Source organism: Perca flavescens, chromosome 11 (genome assembly GCF_004354835.1).
Source record: "Perca flavescens isolate YP-PL-M2 chromosome 11, PFLA_1.0, whole genome shotgun sequence".
Lineage (NCBI taxonomy): Eukaryota > Metazoa > Chordata > Actinopteri > Perciformes > Percidae > Perca > Perca flavescens.
The window spans coordinates 9,952,398-9,968,314 of record NC_041341.1 but is presented as its reverse complement, the minus strand read 5'-3'; the positions used below and the strand labels follow the sequence as shown (position 1 = coordinate 9,968,314).

Genomic DNA, 15,917 nt, shown 5'->3' with positions numbered 1-15,917 from the left:
CTTCCTCTGGCTTATAATACTTCTAGGAAGTGAAAGTGATTTTAAGGGAACATTGTGACAGAAATAACATAATATCACATGTTTATTTTGCCGTCTACAGCACAGCAAAATGCATGTGTGTACAAGTAGGAGACCTTCAGATAAAAAGCAGGTCAGAGATTAGGGAGGAGAGGAAGGAAGGGAGAACATGAATAGGGAGAGAAATGAAGATGAACACTCATAATCCCCTTTTACACCCCTTTTATTTTCACGCCAGCAGGCTTGCTGAAATCCCACAGTGGGACAGCATTATGCCTCCTTTGTTTGGTTGAGTGTAAAGAAAGCAAAGCCGGTGTAATGTAGGGTCGTCTTTACAACAGTGCTGAAGGATCTCTGTATGTAAAGATGGTACTGCTGAACATCTCAGGAGATTCCGTTGACCCTTAACCTTTCATTTCCTGTCTGGCGCACACACACACACACACACACACACACACACACACACACACACATATGCACACAGCACAACACTACAGTAGCTGCAGCACATGGCTCCCAGCTGTGCAAAGTGCAGCTGATCCACAACACTCCTGACACATGACTACCGTTTCTTACACACACACACACTCAGATGTTCAAATGTTTTCTGGCTTTGCAGCCGACATCAGAGATCATTTAGCTTCCTTTTTCTCTTAACTAGAATGGTTTTATAGGCTGCATTGTGGTTTGAACTATGCGCTAATGTGTCACTGTAACTTTAAATGTGATATCATCTCAGTGAAACGCTCAACATGACCCAATAATTTATTTCCTGCCTCCTGGTTCCTGCAACCGAATACACCTTTGCTTAAACAGTTGAAACAATGTCTTGATTCTGCTTACCAACATAATACTCGAGCAAGGGAAGAAGGAATGCGTCTCCAGCATGGCAGCATGTGTCTGAAGTGACCGTATTGTCAGGCGAGGGGTGTGTGACAAGAGAGCAGCTGCTAGACACATTTTGTTTTTCATTAATATAAAGTCGTATCTGGATCTCACACTGCTTTTTTTTTTTTTTTTTTTCCCTTCCCAAAAACCAAAACATGATGCCGTAGTGCATGAACATAATTAACAAAGGCACACATTGTGCCCACACAGATGACAGAGCTGGAAAAATCTCCTTTTAAATAAAGGACTAGTAGAAACTCAAATTCAAGATCTTCAAGTTAGTTCTGACCAGTTTTAATTTCAATTAGCAATAGCTATGATTTCTCACTATTAAAGATTGTATATTTATATGAATATTTAAAAGGAAGATAGTACTACATAGCTGGAACTCCTGATGTCAGCAGTTATTATAAGCACTGATGGAAAGGTCATTGTGTCAGCATCCTAATTTACACATGCGCACGCACACACACACACACACCCTCTTACTCACCCTACCTCTTTCTGCTTTTCTGGTTCATGGAAGTAACCGACAGGTTGTGTGAACCTGATGGATTGATGATCTATGAAGTCAGAGCGTTTGAACTGTTATGTTCCCATCAGCTGATTTAACAAGACTGTAAATGTCAAAACGCCTTGTAACCTCCGTTTGAGTGATAACGAAAACAACAAGTGGAGCAGGACGACATAAAGTCCTCAAGTTCCTTCTATTTCCCTGCAAAGCACCACAAAGAACTTTACGTCTTGAATTTTAATCCTGAGGCGGGAACTATTTCAACCTAATGAAAGCGGAACAAGGGAGCTTTAATGAAGTGTAGTTAGAAAAGAAACTCATCTACAGAATGTTTTTTTTTTTTTCATTGATATTTTTTCCGGAGGACCTTTTTTTTTATTGAGCATGTAAGGTTTGACTCTTAAGTCACAGCCCTTATCTATTTAACCCTTGTGTGGTGTTCATATTTTTGTTACACAGCCAATGTTCCCGGGTCTGGTGGACCCACCACATTATTAGGCTTTTAAATAAATACAGCCATAACAATTTATTTAAAAATACTTAATAGATGTTTACTTTAGCTCAATTAATGATATATACATATACACATTTATCATTATTGGTGCTTATTACTTAGACCTTAATCAGAACAGGTGAAAGTACTTGAAATGTAAGAATTTTGTAACTTTGTGTGGGAATAGCAGGTGCAGAAAGACAATATAGTTTCATAGCACCTACAATTAAATACACTCAGGTCCAGTAGACCCCAACACCTCATATGTAATAGTTATATGTAGAGGGGGGAGGGGGGGTGTACTGTGTGCAGTCGTTGAAAATAAGTTATTTGTTATGTTCTCCACAGAAAATGAGCCAAGGCCAATAAGTTAGAGTTAAAAGAAAAAATAAATAGCATAATTTTTCTTTTAGCAAACATTAAAAACGGGTCCCACAGACTTGAACAACAAACTAGGGTTAAAAGAAATGTAACACTATGGAAGCGGTATAAGGCTACGTTTACATCGCTCCGTTTTGGTTTTTAAGAACTTTTACCCAAAAGCGATCTCCGTGCACACAAGTGTTTTTAGCTCCAGGAGAAGACCTAATCTCCGTTTTTAAACTAACACGCCCAAACCGCACATCTCATCGACATTCTCGTATACTGGGCATGTGAGTGCCGGGGTGAACAGGATTTAGCATGTATATTCCGCCGGTTACTGGAAGTTGCCGTGGTAACGTTAATAGGTTTGTCTCAGAGAACGAGACATCATGAGCGATTAAGACCCAATCAGCCACCGAAACGTTAGCGTCTGTGTCGGCGTCGCCAAAGGTCTCCGTTTGCGGCCGTTGAGAAAGCGTTTTCAGATTTCTCCGGTTTAGGGGCTCGGAAACGCCAGAGCAGGGAGAATGGCGAGGTGTACAAGTCGCATAAGATATTCGTTTTTAAACCAAAACGCAGCAATGTAAATGTAACCTAAGTACAGCTGATTGGAACCTGGTCAAAGGTCAACTTTATCTGATCATCCCTTAGTTATTTAAAAAAACCAATACATGTAACGCTGCGGAAGTGGAATAAGTACAGCTCATTGGAACTTACTGAAATGTCTACTTGTATCTGATTTCTTTCAGAAAACTACCCTGTCAGCAGCTCTGATGGCAAGACCGAGTCGGTGGCGAACCTTCAGCCGCAGCCATCCCTCAGCTCGCTGCAGTCCAGCTCCCCTGGACCCAAACGCTCCGGGAACACCCTGAGGAAGTGGCTGACCAGTCCAGTCCGCCGCCTCAGCCACGGCAGCTCCGTCAAGAAACTCCCCAATAACAAACAGAAGAAGACCGGTAAGACTGGGGGCCGACCGACTGGTCTTTCAGGGCCCGTATTGATACCGATCATTCGTAGTTACTGAAACCGATGAGGGATATTTAGAACAGATACGCATTTATAGTCAAAATGAAAATCTTTTAGTCAAAATTTTAATTTTTGAAATGTTACAAACTCCAACGCAAAATGCTTCAGGCAAGTATGTAATAAAACTGAAACACTTAAACATAATACAAAGAAAAGAAGAAAATCAATAAATTAAAACAAAAATTGCTTCCTGAAGTTTGAACATGCTACCAGTTTGTTTGCAAGTGTGGCAGATGGCTTACAGAGCTGTAGTGGAGCCACAGTAGCTCACTTTTTAATAATAAACTATCAATTCTCGGTAAAATAAAACACTGATGCAGATAATCTGCAATTTGCCAAATATTGGCCCCGATAATCAGCCAGGCCGATAATTGGTCGATCCCTAGGTAAGACAGTTCTACAACAAACCCAACCAAAGGGCCTCGAGCAGAATAACAGATCACTGACAAGTTGAATAAAAGAGTAATGAGTCTTTGCTGAGCCAGCTCTGATTGGATTCTGCCCCATTTCAAAGCATACCATGAATTCTTCCTCGGATGTTTTCCCCTCCATGTAGCCACTGGTTTCAGTTCATTTTAATACACTAGGACAAAATCGGTCTGGCAATACTGTTGCGGGCAAAGGCCTTCTGAAAGGACCTGCTTTGTGCTTTAATATTTGAATTATTGTTGCCGCATTGAATCCATGTTGAATCCATTGCATACGAGTGTTCTCGCATGCAATAGGAAAAGTTCTCATATGCAAATTCCTGCTTGCAACTGCGTCAGGGAAAACCCAGGGGGAAAGAATCCAGGTTAGGGGAAGTGCATGAGCAAAATTAGGTGTTATTGATACTGTAAATAAAAGTTTTGCAAAGGAGCACCAACTGAAAACTAAGCTCCACGAAAAATAGGAAACTGGATCCGATTTGAGTAAAACAACAAATTCACTATTAACTTAAACAAATGCGGACCAGAGTTAAGGTTACCGACCTTGGTACATCACAACTAGAGTATGGACTACTTATTTATTTTTTTAAGATTATTTCTTTTGGCATTTTAGGCCTTTTTATTTGTATAGGATAGCTGAAGACATGAAGGGGGGGGGGTGAGAGGGGGAATGACATGCAGCAAAGGGCCGCAGGTCTGAGTCGAACCCGCGGCCGCTGCGTCGAGGAGTAAACCTCTGTAATATGGTCGCGCGGTCTACCAGGTGAGCTACCCAGGCGCCCCAAATATAGACCCGCTGGTCCTGTCTGCTCGCCTCTCTGAACGTCCTGAATGACCGCGTGAGCACCGGTGCGCTTAATCGCTCTTCGCAACCGTAATGAGGGAGAGGGGGCGACACCCAGGGAGAGACCCCAAGGGAGAACAGAACAAAGAGAGAGGGAGAGACGCACAAACGCATACCACACTAGAATCGTAACAATGTGACAATAACATAACTTTGACATAACTTTGTTCACTGTAATACCTTACCTGTTTAGTCTCAGCAGGACTTTGGGGAGTACAATTCTTCTAAAGTCATTCTAGCAACATTAGAAAAGATGAGAGATATACTGTATGTCTTGCAAAATTATTATTTATTTCCACTGAATCTCTCAAATGCAACTCCAGGCTGTTAAAAACGTCCTTGATTTACTTGAATCCTAAATGAAAAATGTTATAATGCCAGAATTCATCCTTGTTAAAATGTTTACATCAGTACGTGTTTGAGTAATCAGCTGGTGGACGGAGTGTCTGGTTGGTTTATTGATTGATTGATTGATTGATTGATTGATTGACAGGACCCGGATCAGGAAGAGAGGAAAGCAGGAAGAGTATTGACCTGGGACAGCCTGACCTTACAATGCAGGATGACATCATCGATGAGGTAAGCAGTACGATTCAAGAATAGCACGTTTCACCTGCTGTGGTTTGCTTTTCGACAAAATGGTATTTCACCAACCTGCTGACAATTCGTAGCTTAAAGGGATAGTTTGGGTTTTTCTACGTGGTACTTCTCCATAGTCTGTGTGTTAGCTACAGTAGATGGCGGTCGGCTCACCCCCCAGTTAGGAGAAGCAGACAGGAGTACCGGCACGGAAGCTAAGCTATGTACTGCTGTGGACAGGGGCAGACGCTACATGTATTTTAGGCACCTCAAAGCATTAGCTTAGCATTATTTCACAGCTTTTCCTTGCTGTCAGACAGCCCTTTCTGACGGGGAACTGAATCCACCTGACTTCTTTGACAAAAACATAAATTTTATCGTTTCTGGTCTACCGCTGTCTCGATCGGTTAGTTGGTTTGTGTTATTGTGCGACTTTGATGTTTTTAAAGGGTTAGTTCAGATTGACCAAAGTTGCATAATAACACAAACTAACAGCTGTGGAAGAACTATTCAGATCCTATACTTAAGTAAAAGTACTAATACCACACTGTAAAAATACTGTGTTACAAGTAAAAGTCCTGCATTGAAAATGTTACTTAAGTAACAGTATGCAAGTATCATTAGGAAAATGTACTTAAAGTATTAAATGTAAAAGTACTCAATGCAGAAATATCCTCACATTTTAGAAACTGGAAACAATCCAAACAGTTCTGTCAACCAACTAAGTGTTTAATGGTCTAATCATTTCAGCTGGACTTGTAGGCCGTTATATTGTTGGGTAGTTTAATTTATAATAAAACATCATATATAATAAACTACATGCGGTTTGTGTGCAAAACTCCTAATTTGTAAAGTAACTAGTAACTAAAGCTGTCAGATGAATGTAGTGGAGTAAAAAGTACAATATTTCTCTCTGAAATGTAGCAGAGTAGAAGTAGAAAGTGGCACTCAGGTAAAGTACAAGAACCTCAAATTTGTACTTAAGTACAGTACTTGAGTAAATGTACTTAGTTGGTATTCCACCACTGCAAACTAATTTTTTGGTTAATCAAAAACGTCGCCCTACTTTGACAGTTACGGGGCAGGAAACCTCAACCAGGTGCTGCGGTCATTTTATGCATCTGTTCAGAGTTTACGTTGCTATGGACGCAGCTCCAACAGTAAAATCTAACTTTTTTTTTTGCCAAAACTAAAGTCGCATCATCCTATCGGCTTCATTTTGCAATAATGGCCAACTCGCTATACATTATCCCTTACCTGTAATCGTGCTCAGCGATACTGTATGTGATTACCTAGGCCTGTTTTATGGTTGGTTATCTGTTCTGTCTACAAAGAGTCCTTGGTTAAAGCTATCTGCTCTACCCGGCCAACGGTGAGCATGTCACGAAGGTATATGGAGATTTATTAATACTACATTTACGTAATAGACAGTAAGTTCCTCTTTCTGTTAGGGCTTTTTTTTCCTCCGACACCTAATCACACCTACACACACAGACGTGTGATCCTGAATTACTCACCGATTACTGACAATATTTAAACTCTGCAATCTGACTTCTTTGGAAATTTTTCCAACTACTCATGCTGCTTGTTCAAAACCCTGCATTCTTTCTGTGCCCTACATTTCTGTTGACTTCCATGTTCTCTAGGACTTCATTACAAAGTCAGCAATGGTTTGTCATCCGAAAGAATGAAACAAATGTATAAAAGCCGTTCAGGGGTGAAACAATTTCATCCATCCATTCATCAATCCATCTTCGTCCGCTTATCCGGTATCGGGTCGCGGGGGGAGCAGCTCCAGCAGGGAACCCCAAACTTCCCTTTCCCGCGCAACATTAACCAGCTCCGACTGGGGGATCCCGAGGCGTTCCCAGGCCAGGTTGGAGATATAATCCCTCCACCTAGTCCTGGGTCTTCCCCGAGGCCTCCTCCCAGCTGGACGTGCCTGGAACACCTCCCTAGGGAGGCGCCCAGGGGCATCCTTACCAGATGCCCGAACCACCTCAACTGGCTCCTTTCGACGCGAAGGAGCAGCGGCTCTACTCCGAGCTCCTCACGGATGACTGAGCTTCTCACCCTATCTCTAAGGGAGACGCCAGCCACCCTCCTAAAGAAACCCATTTCGGCCACTTGTACCCTGGATCTCGTTCTTTTGGTCATGACCCAGCCTTCATGACCATAGGTGAGGTAGGAAGGAAAACTGACCGGTAGATCGAGAGCTTTGCCTTCTGGCTCAGCTCTCTTTTCGTCACAATGCGATAAATTGAATGTAATACCGCACCCGCTGCGCCCGATTCTCCGACCAATCTCCCGCTCCATTGTCCCTCACTCATGAACAAAACCCCAAGGTACTTAAACTCCTTCACTTGGGGTAAGGACTCATTCCCTACCTGGAGTAGGCACTCCATCGGTTTCCTGCTGAGAACCATGGCCTCAGATTTAGAGGTGCTGATCCTCATCCCAACTGCTTCACACTCGGCTGCAAACCGATCTCGTGAGTGCTGAAGGTCACAGGCCGATGATGCCATCAGGACCACATCATCTGCAAAGAGCAGCAATGAGATCCCCAGCCCACCGAACTGCAACCCCTCTCCACCCCGACTACGCCTCGATATCCTGTCCATAAATATTACAAACAGGATTGGTGACAAAGCGCAGCCCTGGCGGAGGCCAACCCTTAACTGAAACGAGTCCGACTTACTGCCGAGAACCCGGACACAGCTCTCGCTTTGGTTGTACAGAGATTGGATGGACCTGAGAAGAGACCCCCTCACCCCATACTCCCGCAGCACCTCCCACAGTATCTCCCGGGGGACACGGTCATACGCCTTTTCCAGATCCACAAAACACATGTAGACCGGTTGGGCATACTCCCAGGCTCCCTCCAGGATCCTTGCGAGAGTAAAGATCTGGTCCGTTGTTCCACGACCAGGACGGAATCCGCATTGTTCCTCCTCAACCCGAGGTTCAACTATCGGCCGAACCCTCCTTTCCAGCACCTTGGAGTAGACTTTACCAGGGAGGCTGAGAAGTGTGATACCCCTGTAATTGGCACACACCCTCTGGTCCCCCTTTTTAAAAAGGGGAACCACCACCCCGGTCTGCCACTCCTTTGGCACCGTCCCAGACTTCCACGCAATGTTGAAGAGGCGTGTCAGCCAGGACAGCCCCTCCACACCCAGAGCCTTGAGCATTTCTGGACGGATCTCATCAATCCCAGGGGCTTTGCCACTGTGGAGTTGTTTGACTACATCAGTGACCTCCGCCTGGGAAATGGACAATGATCCCCCATCATCTTCCAGCTCTGCCTCTAACATAGAGGGCGTGTTAGTCGGATTTAGGAGTTCCTCAAAGTTCTCCTTCCACCGCCCTATTACCTCCTCAGTTGAGGTCAACAGTGTCCCATCCTGTACACAGCTGGCGAACAGTTTTCCAGAAGCACCTTGGTGCCGACCGAAAGTCTTTCTCCATGTCTTCTCCAAACTTCTCCCACACCCGCTGCTTTGCCTCTTTCACGGCACAACAACAACAATTCCATGAAACAATTTCAGTTTTTCTTAATTTACAAGACTGTCAACACAGTTTAATGACCATTAAAGACACCTTGTATCTAAGACGGGAACAGGAACAGAAGTACAAAGGACAATAAGTAATGTTGGAGCATTTTTTTTTTTTTTTTTTTTTTTTTTAAAAGAAGGAAAAAAGAAGTTGTGTTCAACAGATCAATATAAACGCAATGCTGTTTTTTGTTTGTGCTGCAGGGGGAGTGAGACCACATTTAGTTACAATGATACAAACGGAGGAAAGAACTCTTCTTCAACACAATGTCCCTCGGCAGTTTAGAATGAGTAAATGCAGCTTGAACTTTTGCCCCATACGCCTGTGTGAATTGAACAAAGCTCAGTCAAATGCAGCTTTGTGTTTTACAGAGAGAGAGAGAGAGCCCAGCCTGCCAAAATTCACTCGCAAGCTCAGAGGCTTTTATTCTGAAAACAACCAGCTAGCTCGTGGAGCCTGACCAGAACCATGAGGAAGGAGTTCCTTATCTGTGATTCATCACCACTTCCCCAAACTGCACAAAATGCAGCATGACTCAGCATCATGCGGTTATGCATATAAAGTGTATTTAATGGAAATTTGAAGTTTTGTTTGTCTGTTGTTTGAATGGAACAGCGTGGTGCAAGTCATCTTTTATGAACATCAACGCGGCAAAAACTAAAGAAATGCTGATCGACTTTAGTCAGTCCTGGCTGATATAAGCCACCCCTTGAACAGCTACTTTATGTTGTTGCCGTCTGGCCGCAGATTCTGTCTGACTAAATGCAGGACAAACAGACACAAAAACTCTTGTTCCTGCTGCTATAGCTTTTGTTAGTAGTATGTATTTACTTGTGTCCTCCATCGATAGTGTCTGTTGTCTGTATGGCTTATGTGTCATTTATGTTGCACTTTATTTGCTGCAAAACGAATTGCCCCTCTGTGAAAATAAAGACTCCTTGACCTTGGAAATTTGGAAGCAAAGATTGATGAGAGCCAAGCAAATTTGTCCAATCGGGTGTATGTAGGGTTCATCATGATGACGTCTGACTCAAGGAGTGTTTGGACAGCTTGATCATTTTTTTTTTTTTAAGATTAAGTGATGGTGGTGTTGGTGATGTTGGTAATGTAATTTTATTTAAACAGGGACAATGCACAATAAAACATGAACCTTGTATAAGAACAAGGAGAGATGCGTTGCACCCGGTTGTAGCACAATTGCTAGTACAAAACATCGGAATACACAATTTTACAAACCCATTCACACCTAATGTACAATAGAATATAGAATTTAGAAAACAATAGAATTTTACAACAAAATAGAAATGCGTGCAAAGTTGCATCAATAGAATAATCATGGGCTCAATCGTTCCCACATCCTCAAACCGGTCCCCCCTACCCCTTACCAACAAAGCTATGCAATCAAGATCCCAGCCCCTCCCATTCAGCGTGATTTATGGTTGTGCGGAGTGCGTGGGCGGTGTGTGGTAGAGAGAGTGAGAGAAACAAAGTGTCTCCCCTGTGCTTTCCGACAGTCGGAAATCTGTAGCAGGAGAAGTTAACCCTCTCCTTGATTTCATGTTGTTTATGGAGAAGGAGAACCAGGAAATGAGGCGGGGGGGGGAGGGGGAATGCCAACGCTACCGAGCGACGTGCTTCGCCGCGACGTCTAGTTACATTTTTCAAGAGGTACACGTCAGGCTACGGCTAGGGTCTGGCGTATGGTTCATGTCTTCACGTACCTACGCTAGTAGCAACGGCGTAGATTCTACGCAGAAGCATAAATCACGCTTTACGCACGCACGCACACACTTCATGAATGTGTACAAGTTTGTGGTGACAATATCCCGCTTTTTGTCGAGCATGAAAAGGTTTGAGGATCGGTACATGTAATCAGGTGTTTGGAAGGGGCCGTTTACTAACAAGGTGGTTTTAAAAAGGGATTTTCCATTTTCCATTTCTGACTGTGAATCCTGTCTCCTGTGTCCTTCAGAGATTCATCGGGAAGGATGGGAACGTTCTCTCTAAGCCCCCCTCTGGGATGCAGAGCGGTGGGGAGGAGGAGCAGGACGAGGAGGCTCACACCCCTCTGCCCCCCCCCATGGAGATCATCAAGGACCCCTCAGCTCAGGACGACAAGGTGAGACACGGGTGCCAGGTGGGGGGGGTGGGGGGGGGTTTACACTGCTTCTTAATATCTTTATTTAGAATGGATCTGTCCGCTAACCTCTATCAATCGTCCAGCAGATTGAGCTTGTTTATGCTTCCTACTGGGAGTGGAAAATAGAAGTTAAATCACGCTGTGTATCGTGATCTCTTTTGCGAATTTATTTTTTTTTTTAACCAATGATTCACCTAAATGTGTGTGTACAGTACCGCCGACGGCGACTACGTCATATCCTCTTCCAGCTAAACCGAGCTAAAAAAGGCAAAGAAAATCACGATCCTTCTAGAATCGCAATAAATGAAAATTGCAATACAAATCGAATCGGCACCCGTGTATCGTGAAAGAATCGATTTTGGGGCAAAAGCATATCGTCCCGGCCCTACTTCCTCCTGATGCACTTCACTTTTACCATTTTGTAATCGCCAATTATTTCTTGTTGTGTAATTTGATATCCGTTTTTCTTTTTATTTGGTATAAGTGCTACAGTATGTCCTCCTGCTGCTGTCCTCTGCTGACTAACAGCTCTTCTCTCTTCCACTGCCGTTTTTTTCCCCCTTTTTATTTTCTTGCTGTAACTCACCTTTCTTTCTTCCACTTCCTGCTATCTCCCCGCCCCTTCTGCCCTTTCTAACATGCTGTTCTCTTGACTCTCCTCTTCCTCTCTCAGTCTTCGTCCTTGCTAACGTCTCTGCAGTCGTCCTCTGAGGTGCCCAGCGCTGCAGAGCTGGTTAGCGCCATAGAAAAACTGGTTAAAACCAAAATGGTGAGTGTGTAGGACTGTGTGCATGGACGGGTCATACACATGTACATACGTAACAAACATTTTGTCTTTACAATAGGCCCAATCTGAATCAGATTACTTTATAGATCCCCGTAGGGAAATTGTTCAATTCAAGGTAAAATAAGAGTAAGAAAAGAGAGTCAATAAGTATATAAAGTAACATAGCAGCAGTAAGAAATAAAAGCGTTGCGTAGAAGTTAAGTGAGATTAAGTTAAAAAGGAAGATTAGTTTAAAAGATTGTTTGTACACATTCTATAAATGAAGTCTCTCGTTTTTTAAACTTTTTTAAACTTTTCATGGTGTCAGAAAAACTGCTACGATGCATTTAACAGCTGTCTGAAGTAGAGCTGCGAAGATTAATCGATTAATTGTCAACTCTTAAATTAATCGCCAACCATTTTGACAATCAATTAGTTTTTTTTTGTTTTTTTTTTAAGACAAAAGTAAAAATTCTTTGATTCCAGCTTCTTAAATGTGAATATTGTTCTAGTTTCTTCTCTCTGTGACAGTAAACTGAATATCTTTGAGTTGTGGACAAAACAATACATTTGAAGACGTCATCTTGGGCTTTTTGGGAAACACTGATCCACATTTTTCAACCTTTTCTGACATTTTATATACCAAACAACTAATCTAGTAATCAAGAAAATAATCAACAGATTAATAGACTATGTAAATAATCGCTCTCTTCTCAAGAATCAGTTGAGATTTGGCGCTGATGTAGAATTGTTCATTTTCTTCTTTTTTCTTCTTTATTTATTGGACAATAGTGATATTACAGTTGAGAGAGTGTGCATAGATAATACATGAATTCAGGGTATCACCTCTCATTGCCCTTTTTTCTGTCCCTTCTATAACTCACAAAGATTTCAGAACTATTTGACAAGAACAAGGGCTATAAGGGTTATAGCATATTTACCACATAGTAGTTTAGAATTGTTCATTTTCACTCTTACGTGAGTTGCAATCAAGAAAATTAGAGGCGGGAGTTTGCTTCCGCAGAGTCCCTTCTCCCAACCAACACAGGTTGTTCCTTATGGCTACTAAAGACCAGGCTGCTGCTGCCCTCTGCTGTCATGAAGTAACCTCATTATTCAGATGTTGTGAGTTGTCAGAGTTTTTGCTTTTTGAGTGTCGTCGTTTGTCATAAAGCTCTAGGACGCTGGTCCAAATGGATGAAATAGACTCAATAGAGGCAAATTTCTGTGCTTTCCTGCATCTCTGGCAAGTCATTTTATGAAAAGGGAGAAAGCTTGAATAGACGTCTAACCGCTGACCTGCTCCTCTTTTCAGACTCTGGAACCAGGAGCGTACCCCGGCTTCTCCTCTCTCTCCCCGCCAGAGCAAACCACTCCCGTCCAGCCGCGAAACCCCGAACTGGAGCAGAGAGCCAAAGCTATGAGAGGACGGATGTGAGTACTCTAGTGCAGGGTTGCTCAACGTTTTTCACGCCAAGGACCCCTTAGCTGAACGAGCAACGGATCAGGGCCCCCCTGCTACATATTGTATAAAATTAAGTTGCATATTAAGCTGGGCGTACTATAATGTATGAACGGCTTAAATCCTTTATATATACCTTTTTCAGTGCATAGAACGCTAAGCTATTAAAATATTTGTTGGCATTATTTTATAAATCATCTTTTAATGTTAAACATACATGTGGCACAGTGAATCCTTAGGATTAACTGTATCTGGGGATGGCGACCTTAGCGACCTACCAATAGGCCAGTAAGCCTATCATCATTGTGCTTTCTTTTTCATAATAGGCTGATTTATATTTGCAAATGTAATTTTGGATTCATGTTAAGACATTTCAATTTTTGAAAAGACGTTAAAAAAAGGCCCCCTCTGTTAGATCTCTCCTGCAGTGTATCACCACTACTTTAACTTCTACCACTGCTTCTAATTCAGGAACTAGAAATACTACCTCTTCTACAACTTTTAGTACCACAACTATCGGGTCACATTGCAAGCAGGTCAACCATTTCTTCAGCTGATGTTACACCGTTGGCTTTCTGTCCAGGTTTGTCCTGAACGAGCTGATTCAGACAGAGAAGGACTACGTCAAAGACCTGGGCATCGTGGTGGAGGTGAGACACCCACTTAGAGCTGCAAACATTCATCAATTATTGGCTCAATTGTCAACTATTAAATTAATCGCCAACTATTATGATAATCGATGAATTTGACTCATTTTTTTATTTTATTTTTTATGAAAAAAAAACCTGTATATCTTTCGAGTTGTGGACAAAAAGAGACATTTGAAGACGTCCTCTAGAGCTTTGGAAAACATTCTGACATTTTACAGACCAAACAACTAATCAATTAATTGAGAAAATGTATTAAAGATTTCTCAAATATGAAAATAATCGTTAGTTGCAGCCTAGTCTCGCATTGCCAGACCTTCCTGTGCAGCGCTGCGGAGGAGGGTCTGGCTAGCCCACGCAACATTCCGGGATGGGAGAAAAACATGCTCTTGTTTATTGGCATTCCTTTAAACCAATCACAATAGTCTTTGGCGGGGCTAAGAGCCGGACGGAGCAACGGTGCCTCTGCAAAATAGCCTCGGGAAGGAACTTGTTTTGGTGGAACGTGTACGTTCAAAAGTTGTTTTAGGCGTGCAACAGAAAACTCAGATTGGACAGCTCACCTGGTAGAGCGCGCGCCCTTATATTAAGGTTTACTCCTCAAAGCAGCGGCCACAGGTTAGACTCTGACCTGCGGCCCTTTGCTGCATGTCGTTCCCCCTCTCGCCCCCACTTTCATGTCTTCAGCTGTCCTATAAAAAAAAAAAATTAATAAAGGCCTAAAAAAAAAGTTTAAAAAACTCAGATTGGACGGATAGTCTAGCTAGCTATCTGGATTTACCCTGCAGAGATCTGAGGAGCAGTTAACCGTAGTCCTCAGAAATCCACCGGAGTTTAAAATGCCAACACAAAGAAAGCAAAGGGTGACTGACATCCGGCCGAACCTCCGGCGGCACCGGAACAATCCCATATATAAAACGTTGGTGATATAGACTGGTTGCAGCTCTACACCTACTCCTGAGGGAAAACGCACATCTGGGATTTTCTGTGCTGGATAATCCTGAAACCCGCTGCCATCACCAATCAACATTATCCTGTCTGTACAGTCGATGTGATCCCATAAGTCCCATAAAAGTTTTATAATGAGCACAGAACCTCCTGAAGGCTGAAAAGAACTGTGTGCTTAGTTACCGCTCTGCACCACAGTTTTAGCTAGATGTAAAATATTGATTGGAATTTGTAGTGATTGTGAGATGAAGCCTCGTGAAGCTATCCAGCAAAACGGTTCATTTTGCGAGGCTTCAGTTGCTCACAATACCACCTGTTGGTCAAAGAGTGTAAAACTGGCAGATGGGGCGGTGATGGCGCAGTGGATATGACACATGCCTTTGGTGTGGGAGATCTGGGTTTGATTCCCACTGCAATATAGCAACCAATGTGTCCGTGAGCAAGGCACTTAACCCCTAGTTGCTCCAGAGGCATGTGACCTCTGACATATGTAGCAATTGTAAGTCGCTTTGGATAAAAGGGTCAGCTAAATGACATGTAATGTAAAGATATCTAAAGTATTACAGATGCTCTGAAGTGACAAGTGATACGCTGTATTTTTTTGCGCCAGTAGAGACTTAGAAACAACGATGAAGAAAAAAGTCTATTTCCACGTAATCCATTTATATCAATATAGTGTGTATTCGCTGGTGGTAAAACTATTCTATAACAACTGTATAATTAACGGATTGCCTTGAGAGGGCATGTGGCTATTACGTGTGTAAATCAATTATTATACAATGTATAAATATAGCAGGAGGGGCAATATAGGTATTCTAAAACTGGAAAGTGGCAATGGTTTAACCGGGCAGAGGGCGGTGAATGTGCCTCGAACCACTTTCTCATGTGGTATGGACGGGCAGCGAGGCTTTGGATGTCATCAGTGGCTTAATTTGTCTAAAACGATACAAGCCTCCATATGGGAAACTTTGGGGATTTCTCGACTCTCCCAATCCTCGGCACAGAACGTACATCACTAGTCATTTTTTTCATTCCTAATTGAGCAGAAGTGAGTGGGGAATCCTCAACGTGCCCATCTTTTGTGACCCGGCAGGTCTTCATGAAGAAGATCGAGGAGAAGGGCATCCCGGATGACATGAAAGGAAAAGACAAAATCGTCTTCGGGAACATCCACCAGATCTACGACTGGCACCGAGAGTAAGTTCAGCATTGGCGTCCAAAGGCTGGAGCTGGGCCCAAAGAGGGG

The 15,917-nt window shown here is 42.9% G+C and overlaps 1 protein-coding gene across 2 annotated transcripts in view; it reads left to right on the top strand.

The window, feature by feature from the left end:
- The window catches only part of LOC114563757 (kalirin), a 169,698-nt gene that overhangs the window by 145,850 nt on the left and 7,931 nt on the right, over positions 1 to 15,917 (top strand). Inside the window, exons 41-47 of one of the 2 annotated variants that reach the window (XM_028590599.1) lie at positions 3,026 to 3,232; positions 5,068 to 5,153; positions 10,681 to 10,827; positions 11,522 to 11,617; positions 12,930 to 13,048; positions 13,660 to 13,726; positions 15,765 to 15,868. In XM_028590599.1, the coding sequence (XP_028446400.1) occupies positions 3,026 to 3,232; positions 5,068 to 5,153; positions 10,681 to 10,827; positions 11,522 to 11,617; positions 12,930 to 13,048; positions 13,660 to 13,726; positions 15,765 to 15,868 (826 nt within the window). The remainder of the gene's footprint in view (positions 1 to 3,025; positions 3,233 to 5,067; positions 5,154 to 10,680; positions 10,828 to 11,521; positions 11,618 to 12,929; positions 13,049 to 13,659; positions 13,727 to 15,764; positions 15,869 to 15,917) is intronic. The other variant, XM_028590597.1, reaches the window with a different exon arrangement.